The sequence below is a fragment of the Lissotriton helveticus genome, chromosome 1_1 (assembly GCF_964261635.1).
Source record: "Lissotriton helveticus chromosome 1_1, aLisHel1.1, whole genome shotgun sequence".
In the NCBI taxonomy this organism is placed as follows: domain Eukaryota; kingdom Metazoa; phylum Chordata; class Amphibia; order Caudata; family Salamandridae; genus Lissotriton; species Lissotriton helveticus.
In genome coordinates, this window is record NC_136057.1 from 255,901,607 (window position 1) to 255,918,263 (window position 16,657).

General features: G+C 42.5%; 2 protein-coding genes across 2 annotated transcripts in view; both read left to right on the plus strand.

Annotated features, from left to right (window-relative positions):
- Positions 1 to 16,657, plus strand: part of LOC144791027 (proto-oncogene Mas-like) — a 170,126-nt gene that overhangs the window by 27,063 nt on the left and 126,406 nt on the right. The window lies entirely within an intron of this gene.
- On the plus strand, positions 420 to 1,448 carry LOC144769102 (proto-oncogene Mas-like). The gene has a single exon (XM_078653106.1). It carries the CDS (start codon positions 432 to 434, stop codon positions 1,446 to 1,448), a length of 1,017 nt encoding a protein of 338 aa, XP_078509232.1. The 5' UTR covers positions 420 to 431.

Genomic DNA, 16,657 nt, shown 5'->3' on the forward strand with positions numbered 1-16,657 from the left:
TGCCAAAAGAAATTACCTCCTACTGGTATCGGCTTTGCCAATGCTATCACCACTCTTCTACAAGCATTGGAAAATACATTTGTGGCAGCAACATGTCATTGATAAAAATAAGATGTAGTGGATTTGTTCTTACTTTATAGTTTCCAACTCTTTCATTGCTGATGGAAAAGATACTCTGTACAAATGGCGTTTGCAATCTACTCTGCCTGAGAAACCCTTGGCTACTAATTCACAACTCATTTTTATTAAAGTCAGAACTATCAGAGGCTCAATTCCAGATTAGTCCACATGAATTTATATTTTTTTGCATTCCACCATATTCCTAAAAATTGTGCATGACCTTTTTATTTGAGTTTGTTATTGAAATTAATATTCTTGTAACTAAAAAGAGTTTTATCTTCTTTCCCAATAAGGCACTTGAAGACGCCACCATGCCAAATACGGGAAGCATTAACCAAACCATCAGCAGTGCTCTAGGTTTTAATGAGACACACGAAGACAATCTAGTAATGGAATCTGCCACTAGTTTCATAATCGCAGCTGGTTTCATTTTGTTGATCAGCTTCTTTGGGATTATTGGAAACAGTTTGATTTTCTGGTATCTATGTTTTAAAATCAAAAGGACCAAGTACACCATTTACATCATCAACCTTGCTGTCGCTGACTTAATCTATCTCATCTTCATCTCTGTGGAGATGTGCATCACAATCCTTCTTTTTTTTAAACAAAAACCAGCAGCGGACCGATTGACAGTAGTGTTTGCACTAGAGATCATACTCAGCCTTGGAAACTACGCTGGTATGTTTCTACTGACTGCCATTAGTGTGGAGAGATGTTCGGCCATCTATCACCCCATCTGGCATCGTTACAACCGTCCAAAATTCCAGTCCTTGCTTTTATGTGTTATAAGTTGGGGTCTTTCAATTCTTGTGACTCTGGTGGACAACATAGGTTGTCCCCCAGAGCTATTTGGTACAGTGGCAATACGGTGTACTGCAGTCCACACATTTTTATCAGTGTTAGTTTTCTTGCTGATTATACCCACTATGGTTATATCCAGCCTGATTATGTTAATCATGGTTAAAAAATCCTCAAAGCAAGACCATCCACCAAAACTTGTCATTGTCATTGTGGCATCTGTCATCGTCTTTCTCATTTCAGTAGCACCTGTGAGAATATTGTGGTTGCTACTTTACCTGCAGGTCCTTCCATCTGGTTTCTCTTCTGCTGCTCTCTTCTTTGCGGTTTATATGTGTATCTCAATCAATAGCAGCGTCAACCCTTACATCTACTTTTTGGTGGGAAGGCAGAAAATGCAAGGAGTCCATGACTTCCTGGAAAAAACACTAAAGAAGGTCTTTGGAGAAGAGGAAGACAAAGAGGAAGGAGAAAAAGGAGTGCCAAAACACCATGAAGAGATAAACACCGTAGAGCCCAACATCAGTTAGACTGGACCTTTCAATTATTTCCTAATGACTGATTAGTGGAAATGCACATTTCAAGTACCAGACAAGACTTTCTGTGATCTCCCTGCTGAACTTATACACTGAATTTATGTATCTTCATCGTCTCATCGTAAGCGTGCATCTTCTAAATAGGGGAGGCTGAAAAGTTCCATTGATTCTCAGTCAAAAGACATCTGGTATATGTTGTGTGCCTCAAAGAGACTTGCTCCTTTTTCACAAAACTGCCATCTTGGCAAAGACATAAGCTATATACACTGCAGAGGTGGAAGGCGGATTAGGTAAGGTAGGTTAGGTATAATATATATAGTAAGTTAGGTCTGGTAGGTACTGTAGCTTAGGTATGGTAGGTAAGGTATGCTTTTTTTTTAAGTTTGATTTATTGAGAAATAGAAGGAGGGGAAAAAGGGAAGGGGGCGAAGGAGAAGAGTTACAATAAGCGCATGGAAGAAATAAATAATATAATAATAATTTCATAAAAAGTAAGCATTACAAGCATGAAGAGTTATGAACACATCATAAGAATACAAATACAATAAATAAAACACAGTATAGAGAGATGCAATAATTATAGTAATCAAATAAAGAGAAATAACAGGTAATAGGAAAATCACGGGGGCTTGCGAACTTCAACTGTTTCAGGATTAGGAGAGGGATGAACAGGAGCAGAGGAGGAGAGGTATGTTACCAAAGGAAGCCAAATCAGATCACGTTTGATAGCTAGGGAGATGGGGGATACATAATTGGTGTCTAAATGATGGTTAAAACAGACTGCATTCCACCAAGACTGATATGAAATATTTGCAGCCTGTTTCCAGTTAGAAGTGACAATATGAAAGGCTACAGCAATGAAAAGGTCAAGTAATGGGTAGTGATTGGGGGAATGAGGGAGGTCCGATGAAAGGGAGCCAAGAAAAATTAGTGAGGATGAAAAGGGAACCTGAAACTGGAAAATCTTTTGTATTTGCCTCCAAACCAACTGCCAGAACTGGGAAGTAGGAGGACATTCAAACAACATATGTTTAAGATCAGCAGAAGGACAGGGACAAGACCAACAGGTAGAGGAAGTGTCTGGTGAAAAACGGGATAAGGCGAGTGGAGTAAATAAAGTTCTGTGATAAATAAAAAATAAATTTTGGGTAGTGTTAGCAGCTCTAGAGGTCTTATGAATTTTAGTCCAAATTTTATCCCAAAAAAGTACAGGCCAATTCTGAGAAAAATCCAACTCCCATGCAAGTTCAATGCGAGATTTCAATCTATCAGTAGTAAAACGGAAAGAATTATATAGAGCGGATGCAGAAGGAGAAGTCTCCAGTAAAAGGGAAGTGGATCTGCGATCTAAAGGAACATCGTTGGAGGGTGAAAGAGATTGAAGATAGGACAGCAAGACTGGATAAAGAGTAGTGTATTGCGATCGGGTAGAAGCAGGCAAAGAGAAAAGAGATTGAAGATCCTGGAAGGAGAGAGGCGTATCCTGAGAAAGTAATTGAGAAATCCAACATATTCCTCGAGAGTGCCAAGTTTTCCAATAAATGGTACGATTACGGATTTTGAGAAGAGAGTTATCCCAAATCGGTTGTTCGTGAATGGAGAGGAGGGATGGATAGGATGAAGTTAAGTAGGGAGAAAGGAGATTACGAGAATGTGAAAGAATAGGCGAGCCAAGACGAGTTAAAGAAGACGTAAAGGACAAGAATTCACGGAAGGTAAAAGGAGAAATGAAAGAGGATTCCATACTGAGCCAGACAGGGGAATAGTGAAGCAGATTAGATGAAAACCAGCGAGTCGATTGCTTCAGGGAAAAAGCACGATGATACTGTTTGAAATCAGGAAAACGGACTCCAGATTGAGCTTTGTCCTTACGCAAAGAGGCAAGAGCTATTCGAGGACGTTTACCGTTCCATAGGAATTTCAGTAATAAAGAGTCAATCTTCTTAAAGAAAGAAAGAGGGATGTGTAAAGGAAGCATGGAAATAGTATAGAGAAGCAAGGGGGATAGCATCATCTTTATAGAGTTGAGTCGACCCCACCAGGACAAAAAGAGCGGATGCCAACGAGTGATAGCCGTGTCCATTTTCTTGTAAATATAATCAAAGTTTACTTTGAAAGTGTCAGATAATAAAGGAGCAAACCAGACCCCCAGGTATTTGATTTTGGATGGTTGCCATGAGAAACCTGTACAAGAAAAGAGATGTTTCTGACAAAGGGGATTCAGAGGTAAAATTTCACACTTGTTAGCGTTCAAGCGATATCCGGAAACTGCAGAGAAGGAAGAGACCTGCTGAAGAAAAGAAGGAATAGAGGTAGCAGGGTCGGAACAATAAAAAAGAATGTCATCGACATAAACCGAGAGTTTGACTTGCTGGGAACCAAAATGAAAACCAGAGATAGTGTCATCTAAGCGAATTTTAGTAAGGAAGGGTTCTAAGGCTAAAACAAAAAGTAAGGGAGATAAGGGGCAACCTTGTCGAACCCCTCTATGTAAAGAAAAAAATTCCGAGGACATCCCATTAAGAAAAATAGAAGCTTGAGGATCAGAGTAAAGTAAAGAGACAATAGAAATGAATTTAGGAGGAATACCAATCCAACGTAAAGCCTGAAACATGAAGTCCCACCCAATCCTGTCAAAAGCCTTCTCCGCATCTAGAGACATAGCTGCGAAAGGAAGAGTGAGGGAAGAAGATTTGCTAAGAATGTTAAGAAAAACCCGGGAATTATCAGAGGAGAGACGCCCCTTGACAAAACCAGATTGTTCTGGACCAATTATATCCGGTAAAAGGGGATCCATGCGTAGTGCTAATATCTTCACTAGAATTTTGTAATCAGTATTACAAAAAGATATTGGCCTATAATTTTTGCACAAAGAGTGATCCTTATCCTCCTTTGGAATCAAGCAAATTAAGGCTTGTTGAAAGGAACCGCTAGAGGAACCGGCATCAGAGAAAGATTGAAATAAGAGTAAGAGTTTAGGAAGAAGGAGAGAGGCAAAGTGGCTGTAAAATTCAATAGTAAACCCATCAGGGCCTGGAGATTTACCATGATGAAGTTTAGATACAGCATGGGAAATTTCAGAAAGCGAAATGTCCTGTTCCAAAGTGTGAAAGTCAACATGTGAAACCGAAGGAGATGGAAGAGATTAAAAGTAAGAGAGGAGATCATCAGACGTTGGAACCTGTTCTGGAGTATAAAGAGTATCGTAAAATTTGGCAAATTCAGTGAGGATATCTTTATCCTTAAATGTGGATTCACCGGAAGAAGTTTTGATAGATTGAATCTTTGTGCGTTCCTTGCGAATCTTTAAGTAATTGGCCAGAAGTTTCCCCATTTTATTCTTAGCCCCATAGTATCTAGAATTACATTTTAGCAGAATATTAGAAGCAGCGTCTGTTGTGAATTTATTAAAAGAGTTTTTTGCTTCAATAAGAGCCTTAAGGGAGGAATCAGATTTAGAAGCATAATAAGCATGTTCTAAAGCTTTAATGTCAGCTAAAATCTTCTCTGACTTGGCCTCTCGAAGTTTTTTTCCGCAGAGACACAAAGTTAATAATAAAACCCCTAGATGCTGCTTTGAATGAATCCCAAACCATAACGAAGGGGGAGTCAGGGGTGTGATTTAAAAGAAAAAAATCCTTGGCAAAGGCAGTAAATTTGGTACAAAAGGTGGGCTCCAAAAGTAAAGCATTATTAAATCGCCATCTGCCAGAGTGGGGAGAAAATGGGAGTAGGTCAAGATCTACAAAAATTGGGGCATGGTCGGAAAGTAAGATGGAGCCAATTTCAGAACGAATAGCATGTTGGGACAAGGATTTACTGAGAAAGATATGGTCAATGCGGGATTGGGATTAATGGGGAGGGGAGAAAAAACTATATTCTCTAACATCAGGATTGCACAGTCTCCAAATATCTACTAAGGCGTTGGTTTGAAAGGAGTTCACAAACTGCGTGTGCATTCTAGAAGGAACAAAGGTGACTTTCGAGTGTCGGTCAAGGAAGGGATCAACAATCTGATTACAGTCTCCACCAAGAAGTATGTAATCTCCAGAAAGGGAAGACAACTTGGAAGAGATAGCAGGCTAAAAGGATCTATTGATTCCAGTAGGAGCATATACATTAAAGAGGGTGAGTGGAATGTTATCAATGAGTAAATTAACAATGAGCCAACGACCATCAACATCACATTCATGAGTAATTGAGGAAACATTTAGCTTTTTATGTAACAAAAGTACAACACCATTCTTCCTAGACGTCGTAGGAGAACAAAGAACATGACCCACCCAACAACGTTTAAGTTTCAAAGCCTTGGTTCAGCAAGATGAGTCTCTTGAAGGAAGGCAACATCAGTTTTAAGTCTTGCTAAATGTGAGAGAACCTTTTAATGGGATTATTTAATCCCTTAACATTCCATGTCGTTACATGGAACGAAACAATTTAGAAAAACAGCTGAGTGCAACATGCTTAGCAATGCATAAGAAATACAATTGAGATAAAATGAGAATTAATGCATTAGCAATAGAATGAAAAAATTGATAAAAATGGAAACATAGTGATAAAGAGTGAGTAAAAAGAGGAAAGGAGAAGAAGAAGTAAATGTGCAAGGAAAAAGTAGAGAAACTGTTAAAGAGTGAGAAGAGAAAAAAGAGGACTGGAGGAGGAAGGGTGAAGAAAGAGATAATAGAAAACAAGAAGACAGTACAAGTCCAAAAAGGACGACTGAGAGACATACTTACAAAAACTGAAAACGCAGACAAGAACGGGGGTGGAGGCGCCAGAAGATGACGGCGATGACACCAAGAGCGGACGCCAGACCTCAAACATCACAATTCCAAAGGGCAGTGTACAGAAACAAGGTATACATCGGGAGGGAATAAGAAAGGGAAGCATCTGTAAAAATAAGAGAGAAAGAGGGTAACATATGGGCTGAGTAAAGAACGGAAAACAGCAACGGGCAATAATACAGAGGTAATGCATAGAAGGGAAAAAAGACAATAGTAAAAAGAACTACAGATAAAGAACAACATCAACAAAGTCACAAGATCTTTATGAACAATCAGCCAGGTCCGGAGACATCCATAACATCAGGAGTGTGTTGGCGAAGGAAAGCTTGAAGGACGGCAGGATCCTCATAGGTAGTGGTTTTGTCTTTGTACGTAACTTGAATAGACAGGGATGCAGAAGACCATATCGAGCATTGAGGGCTCTGAGTTGTGGGCGCAGGTCCGAGAACCTCTTCCTTCTGTCTGCAGTGGCCTTGGAGACATCTTGAGACAAATAAAGACGGTGACCTTCCCACAGAATTCGTTTTTTGAGTTTAGCAGCTGAAAGACCCTGCAGAAGATCCGTATACTGAAGGAATAGCATGATGACTCCTCTAGGTTTAGCAGAAACCTTGGGACCTAGGCGATGGGAGGTAAGGTATGCTTGATATATGTGGTTGGTAATTAAGGCAGGTTAGTTAAGGTCAAAGAGACTAAGAAGGATATCAGAACGCATAGCACATACAAAATATGCTGTATGCATGAGTGAGCAGGAGAGGGCGAGCAAAAGCATGACCATCACCAATTTAATCTTACCCATGCCTGGTGGAACACTATGTTATGTTATGTTATGTTATGTTATGTTATTTTGTGGCTTTTATAGCGCACGGCTACTCAAAGAGTGTCCCGGAGCTTTATTAACATCCTGAAAAGCAAACATAACACACAGAAAATAAAGAAGGGGACAAAAGGGAATTTAAAATCTAAGAGGCAAACAGCCAGGTTTTTAAGCCCTTTCTAAAGGATAGCATGTTGGAATTGCTTCGTAACGCGAAGGGCAAAGAGTTCCAAAGCTGAGGAGCCCGGAGCATAAAAGAACGACATATCAGAATGCAAAGAAAATATGACTCCTGCACATAAGGGTCAAAACTAATAGTGCTCTATTTACCTCGAGGAACCGGACTCTCTCCTGTGCAAACATGAGAAGGGAGCTGTGGAAAAAGATCTAGAAATTTGACTTGATGAGACAGATATCCATTGTGTTCTGAGCAGAAAAAACCATCAATCAGAGTCCAGCAGATCACTTTATGTTCCATGTTTAGTTGTAAGTTTCATTGTCTAGTGCAAAAGTGTATTCTGCACATAGCATAGAAGCTAAATCAACAACAGCCTCACATGCTTTAAACAGGCAATTTTACATGCTTGAAAGCATATAACCAATTCACAAAAGTGAGCTTTAACTATGATAACATTAGGCAATGACAGACCTGATGATTTTAGGGTCCCCCTAACCTAGGGGGAGGACCAAGCAGATGCCTTGAACACAAAGAGCATGAACAAAAATCACATTCTGTTGAACTTCAGTGGTGGTCCCATCCTCTTAGGACCACCCCAAGCACAGTTATTGGCAAAAAAAAACAATCCCAACCTAAGGCCCTGCAAAGCATTATGGGACGAGATTAGCAGTGGGCAGTGAACATTATAGTATCCAATATCAAAATAATTCTACAAAGAGCTGAAGTTCACCTAGTCGTTACTAGATGTCCCTCATGAGTCAAATGCAAAGCATTGAAATTATTCTTACATCAAGCTGCAGTTCCACTAGTCGTTACTAGATGTCCCTCATGAATCAAATGCAAAACCATTCAAACCCTTTCATCAAGCATTTGCATTTGACTAGTGAGGGACATCTAGTAACCACCAGTTGAACTGCAGCTCTTTGTAGAATTATTTTGATATTGGATACTATATAATATTCACTGCCCACTGCTAATCTCATCCCATAATGCTTTGCAGGGCCTTTGGTTGGGAATGTTTTTTTGCCAATAACTGTGCTTGGTGTGGTTCCAAGAGGATGGGACCACCACCAAATTGATCAATAAGACATTCTTTTTGGTTTTGAAGGCATCTGTTTGGTACTCCCCCTAGGTTAGGGAGGATCCCAGAATCATCACCTCTCTCACAGCTTGCTAATTTTTCAGTTTCACTTTTGTGAAAGTATTATATGCACTTTAGCATATAAAGATAGAGATATTTATTTTATCATAACTGGAATTGTGCAGGATGCTATGTGCAATTATTTTGCTATTCTTTCATAGTGCAGACAAGTTCACAGTATCTTCAGCTATGGAGACTACATGTACTATGTGAAGCTACGTGTAGTGCTGCTACGCAAACTACGCCCAGGTTTACAACTTATAACAAAGCGTCTGCATTTGTGTAAAATAAAATATCAAACAACAGCACTCCATGAACCCTTTGCTCATATAAAACATGCCTGTTCTTTCCAACTTGTGACATGTTGGGCAGAAAAGTATTAGGTAAGGTAGGTTATCTATGATATCTGTTAGAACTGGGGGTCTCTAGTTGGCAGAGGTAGGTACCACTGTCCAAATAGGGACCCTTGCTTCTAGTCAGGGTAAGGAGGAAACCCTCTGAGATAACCCCTGCTCACCCTCTATGTAGCTTGGCACGAGCAGTCTAGGCTAACCAGAGGCAATGTGTAAAGTATTTGTACCAACACTCCCAGTAACACAGTGAAAACACCACAAACTGACTCCACAACAGTTTAGAAAAATAAAGGTATTTAGTCTAAACTACACAAGACCAAAACGACAAAAATCCAACATACACAGTTCAAGACTATGGTTTCAAAAGAGTTCTTAAGGTTGCGATAAAGTTCTTCAGGTTGCGATACAATAAACCACAGATGCGTGAAAAGTTCACAGTTGCATCACGTTTACTCACAGTACCTTTTAGTTGCGACAAAGTTCCAAAAGCAGAAGCTGGTGCGGTAGAACACAAGCGATGCGTTGCTCCTGAGACCCTGGAGAGGCATTTGCGACAGCCCCGCTGCAGCAGCGGGAGTTTTGCGACGAATCCGGTCTGTATGGGGAGGAAGGCCACTTGTATGGATTCCGGTGCGGAGGTTCCGTAGGAAGTTTGTTCTCGCAAAAGGCACGATGCGACGATCTTTGGAGTTGCGACGATCTCCGGGGCGATGATGCGCGGACCAGCGGTGATCTTCTCTCTCGCAGCTCCTCGACGCAACGGTTTCTGCGACGGCACTCGCAGCGACGTGATGCGGTCCGCAAGCAAGCGGTGCGGCGATCTCACCCAGCGACGACAGGCTCTGTGACGACACTCGCAGCGAGGTTAGACTTTCCAGCACCGGTCTGGTGCGTCCCGCAAATGAAGGATGCGACGGCTCTGGCAGCGGCAATAGGCGCTGCGACGATCTCGGCCTTCGTAGCGCCGGGAATTTCCTCGCACTGTCGGGGATGCGCTCCGCAAGCGAGCGATGCGACACTTTTCAATTGCAAAAGTCTCTCAAGCTTAGTTTCAAGCTTCCCAGCACAGGTACAACTTCCAGAGGCCCCACAACTGGATCAAGCACTCTAGGACAGACAGAACTCTCTCAGCAGAGTTCAGGGAAGCTGGGTGTGAAGTCCTTTTGTTCCTGGGACTTCAGAACAGGGAGCCAGCTCTTCTCAGGCCCTTGGAGATTCCTTCAAGCAAGGGGACAGAGCACAAAACAAAGTCATTCCCCTCTCCTTGGCAGCAAAGCAACAGGTCAGTCCAGCAGAGCAACAGCAGGACAGTCTTCCTTCTTCAGTTTCAGCTTTCTCCTTGGCAGAGGTTCCTTCTTGATTCCAGGATGATCTAATTTTCTGTTGTTAGGGGTCCTGTACTTATACCCCTAAAAGTCTTTGTTCTCTTTGTGCAAGTGGGCCCTGAGCCCGGTCTGAACCAGTTCTGGGTGTTGCTGGAGCACTTTGTTTGCCTGGCTTCTCCTTTCCTTTCAGAGTAAGGGGCAGGGTCGTCAGCCGCCCAGCAGGAGGTGGAGCCAGCATTGTGGAAGGCAGACACAGCCCTATTCAGGCCCAGGTGCTAACTCCTCCCACCACTCAAGTTGCAACTGCTGTCATTCAGCCTAGGGCTGACTCAGCCAGCCTCCTGGGGAATCCCCAGACCCTGTCACTCTCAAACAAACCAGACAGTCAATACACAAACAGGCTAAGGCACACAGAAGGGTCAGACAAGAGAACAGCAACGTTCTAAAAGTGCTGTTCTCAAACACAGGATTTAAAAACAACCTTTCCTAATAGATGTGTTATTAAATTCTGAGTTCAGGGATACTAGACTCTTATGTCCTATCTTGTTCCTATGAGAAGAAATGCTGGTAGCCACTGTAGCCAGCATCCCCCATGTTAAATTATGGAGCAAGATCGCCTTACAATAGTGAAAAACGAAAATGGCTGCCATTCACTACCAGAGCATGTTACCTGCACCAGTACATGCTCTACCTTTCACATACACTGCACCCTGCCCAGGGGGGTACCTTGGGCCTTCCATAGGGGTGACTGATGTGCACAAAAAGGGAAGGGTTAGGCCTGATCAGTGGGGACACTGACCAGGAGGACATGGCAGTTCACAGACTGCATGCAAGCACTGCGGTGGCAGGCCTGAGACACCATTTTAAGGCTACTCATGTGGGTGGCACAATCAGTGCTGCAGGCCTACTAGTAGCATCTGTCATCACCAGCCCTGGCACACCCAGTGCACTTTACTAGGGACTTCATGGTGATACAAATATGCCAATTATGTATATCCAGAGAGAGCATATGCACTTTAGCACTGATCAGCAGTGGTAAAGTGCGCAGAGTCCTATTGCCAACAGCCACGGGTCAGGAAAAATAAGGGAGGAAGAAGCAAAAAGTTTGGGGATGACCCTGCAAGAAGGGCCAGTTCCAACAATATCTATAGTAAGTTAGGTCTGGTTGGTGCTGTAGGTTAGGGATGGTAGGCACGTAGGCTAGATATATGTGGTTGGTAGGTATGGCAGGTTAAATAAAAGCCCCTTAATCATAGATCAGTTGTGGTAGGGAGTATAGTTATGTAGTATAGTAGTTAAGCTATTGTAGGCATGGTAGATAGGTTGGAAGGGATGCTAAGCTAGGTATGGTAGGTATGTTAGGTAAGTAGATATGTTAGGTAATATGAGGTCGTTTAGGTAGGATTTCTCCATAAAGGCCAGGTACATTGGACAGGGCTTGGCTATAGTGTATATGCCCATAATCAGGTTCAAAGATGAAAAACGGAATTGAATGTGGCATTAGAATTTGCTCACAACTTCAAACAATTGAATATTACACCCTCAAATACCTTAACCGAACTATCAATGAGGGAGATCGGGTGACAATATTTCGGAGACATACGATCCCCATTTGTTGAAAATATGAACTATTGTGGAGTGGGACCAGGAAGTAAGGATCTTACTGCTTAAGGAATTATTAAACACATTTGATATCAAGGGCTCTCAAAGATCCATGTTGAACTTAATTAGATCCACGGGGATTGCATCCAGCCCTGGGGCTTTTCTATTCGGACTTTGCCTAATAGCTGTTATAGCCTTCTGCAAAGTGATGGACAAATCCAGTGAATGGGATAATTGTCCCTTCAACTCTTCCCTCAAGCACCCATCCTCCACCAAATGATACATTACCGTGAAGTGAGTAACCCAGACTGTGACGGGAACAGTGCAATTCGAAAGGAGATTAGGTGGAGATTCCCTTTGTTTAAGCTTATTGACAGTGTCCCAAAAGATCTTTTTGTTCTTGGAGAGGCACACCTTTTTCCAAGCGCTCCCTGTCCCTCCTATACAACTCTTTCTTTCTAGAATTCAGAGTGTTTTTATAAATCTTATGGGCTTCACGCACCACACAGGGTCTTTTGGGGTGTTAGAAAGGGGTTTCCTAAGTTTATGATTGACTGCAGAATAGTGTTAATCGAACCAATGCAAGTTTGACTGCCTATAAGTGTGATTGGCTGCAGAAGTAGTTGGCTGTGACTCAGAATAAGGAAATCTAAATAAGCTAACATTTCAACCTCCCGCACGTCAGACAAACAATTCATGAAAATCATAAGGTGGGGCTTTAACAGCGTGGCAAGGGGTACCCCCAGGTCCTCCAAATTCCATCAAATCTCAGTCAATCACTGTTTTACCCTGAGATAGATATTGTGGCCCCAGGAGGGTAGTTTTAAGTACTGGAAAATGACATACTGCATACGAGGAGTTGTGATGACCCCATTCAGTCGCTAATACGGCATTGTGTGAAAACCATGAAGAAAAATGTCTAGTCACAAATATATGATTGATGATCAAGGCCCTACCATGCCCTCTATAAGAGGCCAACGTTACCCCATCCATATTAAACAATTCAACAAAGTCAACTGACTCATGCTCAGCTAGATTCCTGCTTAACTCCTCCCCCCTACTATCAGATTTCTTCCAGGGGAGTACAAAACTATCCATGCCCTGTGCCTTAAAATGAATCCCTAACTCGCCGTTAAATTCCCCACAAAGAAAATAATTAGGTTGTGACATGCCCGTGGTTCCTACGGGTCTCAGAGTCGCAAGGAAAGCAAATAAATATTTATAATGAATGCATACAGAATTTAAGAAATCATTGTTAGAAACCTTTATTAAATAAAAACCGAAAGCACTAAAGCTATCTTTATAAACAAAGCCATAAACACTGAGCGTTCCGTGTCCCGGACTGAAACTTCCACTTTCAAGTTTAAGTTTATCGAAACCAAGAGACCCCCCTTTCCGCCTATCATGTAAAGAGAAAACAGCCCGGCACGACTAGCATTCAAAACCGGGGCAGGAAAAGCGAGTGGTATCTCATGTTTCTTGTAGAGCCACAATTTCATATCGGGCAATAAGCACGTCCACATGCCAAACATGGGGTAAAATGCCACTTTATTGGACAGGTAAGCAGTTTAAATTTAATACAGATATGCAAATAAGGCATCACTAATACATATTCATATTCTATCACCACCCGCCCATACACAATTCCCCACAACAAACTACCCCAACATTGTACAAAATACTCCTCCTCCCCAACCCCTATCTCCGTCACCTGCCTACCAGCATACCTCTTGCCTCATTCCTCTCTCCCCTAGTTCCCTCTGTCCAAAGCTAGTCTGAAGGCCCCAAACCCTTCCTGCCTGCCTTGATCTCTTCCAATTCTGCCACCTGTCCACGCGACGATAAAACCTAAATCAGTGATTTGCACAAAATACCCAGCGAATATGAATCTTCTATGGGTGGGTGGGCGGTCCACAAGAATTAGCACCTACCTCCTCCCGGGCTCCGGTTGACTCCGCACTTCGAAATTGCGCTTGGCGCGGCTCGCGCCAGTAGCCAGCCAATCAGGACAACCTCCTGTCCTGGACTGTGCTACCACCTGAGCTGCCCGGGGATGGACATTTTATCTATGCCACCCCCAGGAGCCCTCATCGGGCAATAAGCACGTTCACATGCCAAACATGCGGTAAAAGGCCACTTTATTGGACAGGTAAGCAGTTTAAATTTAATACAGATATGCCAGTAAGGCCTCACTAATAAATATTCATATTCTATCAACCCCCCGCCCATAAACAATTCCTCACAACAAACTACCCCAACATTGTACTAACTAATTCTCCTCCCCTACCCCTATCTCCATCACCTGCCTACCTCTTGCCTCATTCCTCTCTCCCCTATTTCCCACTGTCCGAAGTTAGTCTGAATGCCCTCAACCCTTCCTGCCTGTGTTGATCTCTTCTAATTCTGCCACCAGGGAAAACCCTGCCATTGGTGTTCTTCCGGTCTTCCCTTTCAACTTGAATCCAAAATGTGTGAATTGTTTTTTTAATTATAGAAAAAAAACACTGTCGCCAAAACAGGTCTTTATTAAATTGACTAAACAAGCCATGTCAAAACCAGCATTTCGAAGAGAATTTGACCAAAGCATTGGCTAAACGGGTTGCACGAGGGTGTGGGAGATGGGAGGATGATTTTGGGGAAATAAAGGTGGTGGGTGGAGGGGGGTGGGAGAGGTTGAGAGAAAAAATGGATATATAAAAAAGAAGAAAGCTGTCACCAAAACAGCTCTGTTAACACCAAGCTTTCAATACAAGGATTTTTGCAATCATCTATTTTAGTTTCAAAATGTTTATGTCGTTACCTATGAAAGAAAGGTGCACCCCATTGTGATGAAAAAAATGATAATCCTCTTTGGTGTGCCAACCAAAAAATACTATTAATGGAACAAAAACGATGTAGGTCCCTGTTTACTTTCCTCCTTGCTCCTTCTACAGCAGTGAATCTCTCTACGCCCCTCCAAACTCTTCTCGGCATCAATGCTGTCATGATAACTTTCGTTTTGCCCATAACTTTGCTAGCAATGCCAAATCAGCCTTTATTTCTATGGCAAACCCAGACCCGATAGCTGAACCAGATCATTTTCCCCAGATGATTCAATATAACTTCAGGGCGCTTCTTAGATGACAGTTCACTCAACAAAGGCATCAGCTGACCCCATTTCATGCCACTTTTCCCAACCAAAAAACAGAAACTTCATCTGAACGAAAACCCAACTGTTTCCCAAAATTCTTTTCTGCTTGCTTCACAGCCCACTTAACAAAAAAATGTCCAACTATCCAAACTGCTTTATGCGTAAGTGAGGAACCCACTGTCAGACCTGAAAAGAAAAACCAATTAATATGTTTGGAAAATATCTATACTTCTAAATCTCTCATGTATCTTAACCCCTTCCACGCTCATGACGGAACGGTTCCGTCATGAGCTACGGTTGAGCTGTGCTCATGACGGAACCGTTCCGTCATGACCACGCCCGTTTCTATTAGGGCCCAGCACCGGAGGGGGAAACGCGGTGGCACTGAAAAGGTTAAGCAACGGTCTGAAGACCAACACCCCCATTTTTTCACATTGTTGATTGAAAATACCCACCTGGCAGCTTCTGATGCCGCTCTAATGATAAATGAATGGTTACCAAAATTCAGAGGATTTCTGTTTAAATTTTCTAGAATCTTTTGCAAAATTGCCAGCATTTGGGGAGCTGTGAGGGGAGAGCCATCCTGGTGCCTAAAAACAAATTGGAAAGCAGTGCCTCCCACCTCAAAGAATTCCAACCAAGCTTTTATAAGTCATTATGGCCCTCCTAATCTTTGCAAAATTATTCTTGAACGCTTACCAATTTGATGTGTTTTGGAACTTTCAAGAAAAATACCTACTGAATTTTTAAACAGAAAAACATAATTAACTTTAAGATCTTCGTTTTTTGCTTTTCCTAGCCATTAAGATATTCTTAATGCCCCAACAAATAACCAGATCATGCATAACTTGAATAAACGGCATACTAATTCTGAAAAACACCCACTTTGCAAACTTCTTGTGATATCATATAACAGTTTCAGAGAAACGAGCTCTGCCCCCCCCTCTTTTAGCCAAGACGAAGTGCCCCGGTGAAGCAAAGGTATGGGGCGCCTGTTTGCTCGTTTTTGCAACAAGCGCGATTATATTGCCCACAGGCAGCAATGGCTGCTGACACGCAGCTCACTGCTGCTCCTGTACGCTTTTCCAGCCCAACCCAAGCCTGAGTTACAATGATGGGAAGGCTTAAATCTTCCCTCCAGGCTTCACATATGATACGTAATGCTTCCCTTACAGGAGCCACAGCTTCAAACATCGTCCCAACGCGCTTAACGCCGCACGGTTAAATTTAAATAAACTCTTCAGAATAAACGCCACAAGAATTGGCGTCTACCTCTTCCTGGGCTCCGGTTGACTGGGCACTTCGAAATTGCACTCAGCGCGGCTTGCACGGGTAGCCAGCCAATCAGGACCACCTCCTGTCCTGGACTGTGCTACCGCCCAAAGCTGCTCAGGGGTGGACATTCTATGAATGCCACACCCTGGAGCCCTCATTCTGCAGCTAACTTTAGCCAAGCAGGATTAATAGCCTTATCTTTTAATCCAGCAACATTCCAACACAATAAAGTAAAGAAACCAACCAAGTTGCTGTTCTCATAGCCCATTGTACCAGTCTTATGAACCACGCTATCACCAGTCACAGACTGAGTGGGGAAAACACCTGAACTGCCCTCTACAATTCCGACAGTAAGTCAGTCCACAGTGGAGAGGAAGTTGTATCGATTTGAAAGTGGTATGGATGCATGGAACCCCTGATTGTCACGATGAGCTGACTGGAACTCAGCTGAAAGATGGACGTTGTTGAAACAAGAGAGGCCCACCTGAAGGTTTTCGTAAAGGTTCAAGGGTGTAACAGCTGAATGACAAAATGGCTGCTGAGACAATTTCTGGTCTCTAGAAGAAATCAAGTGGAACCAAGACTATATTTCACCTTA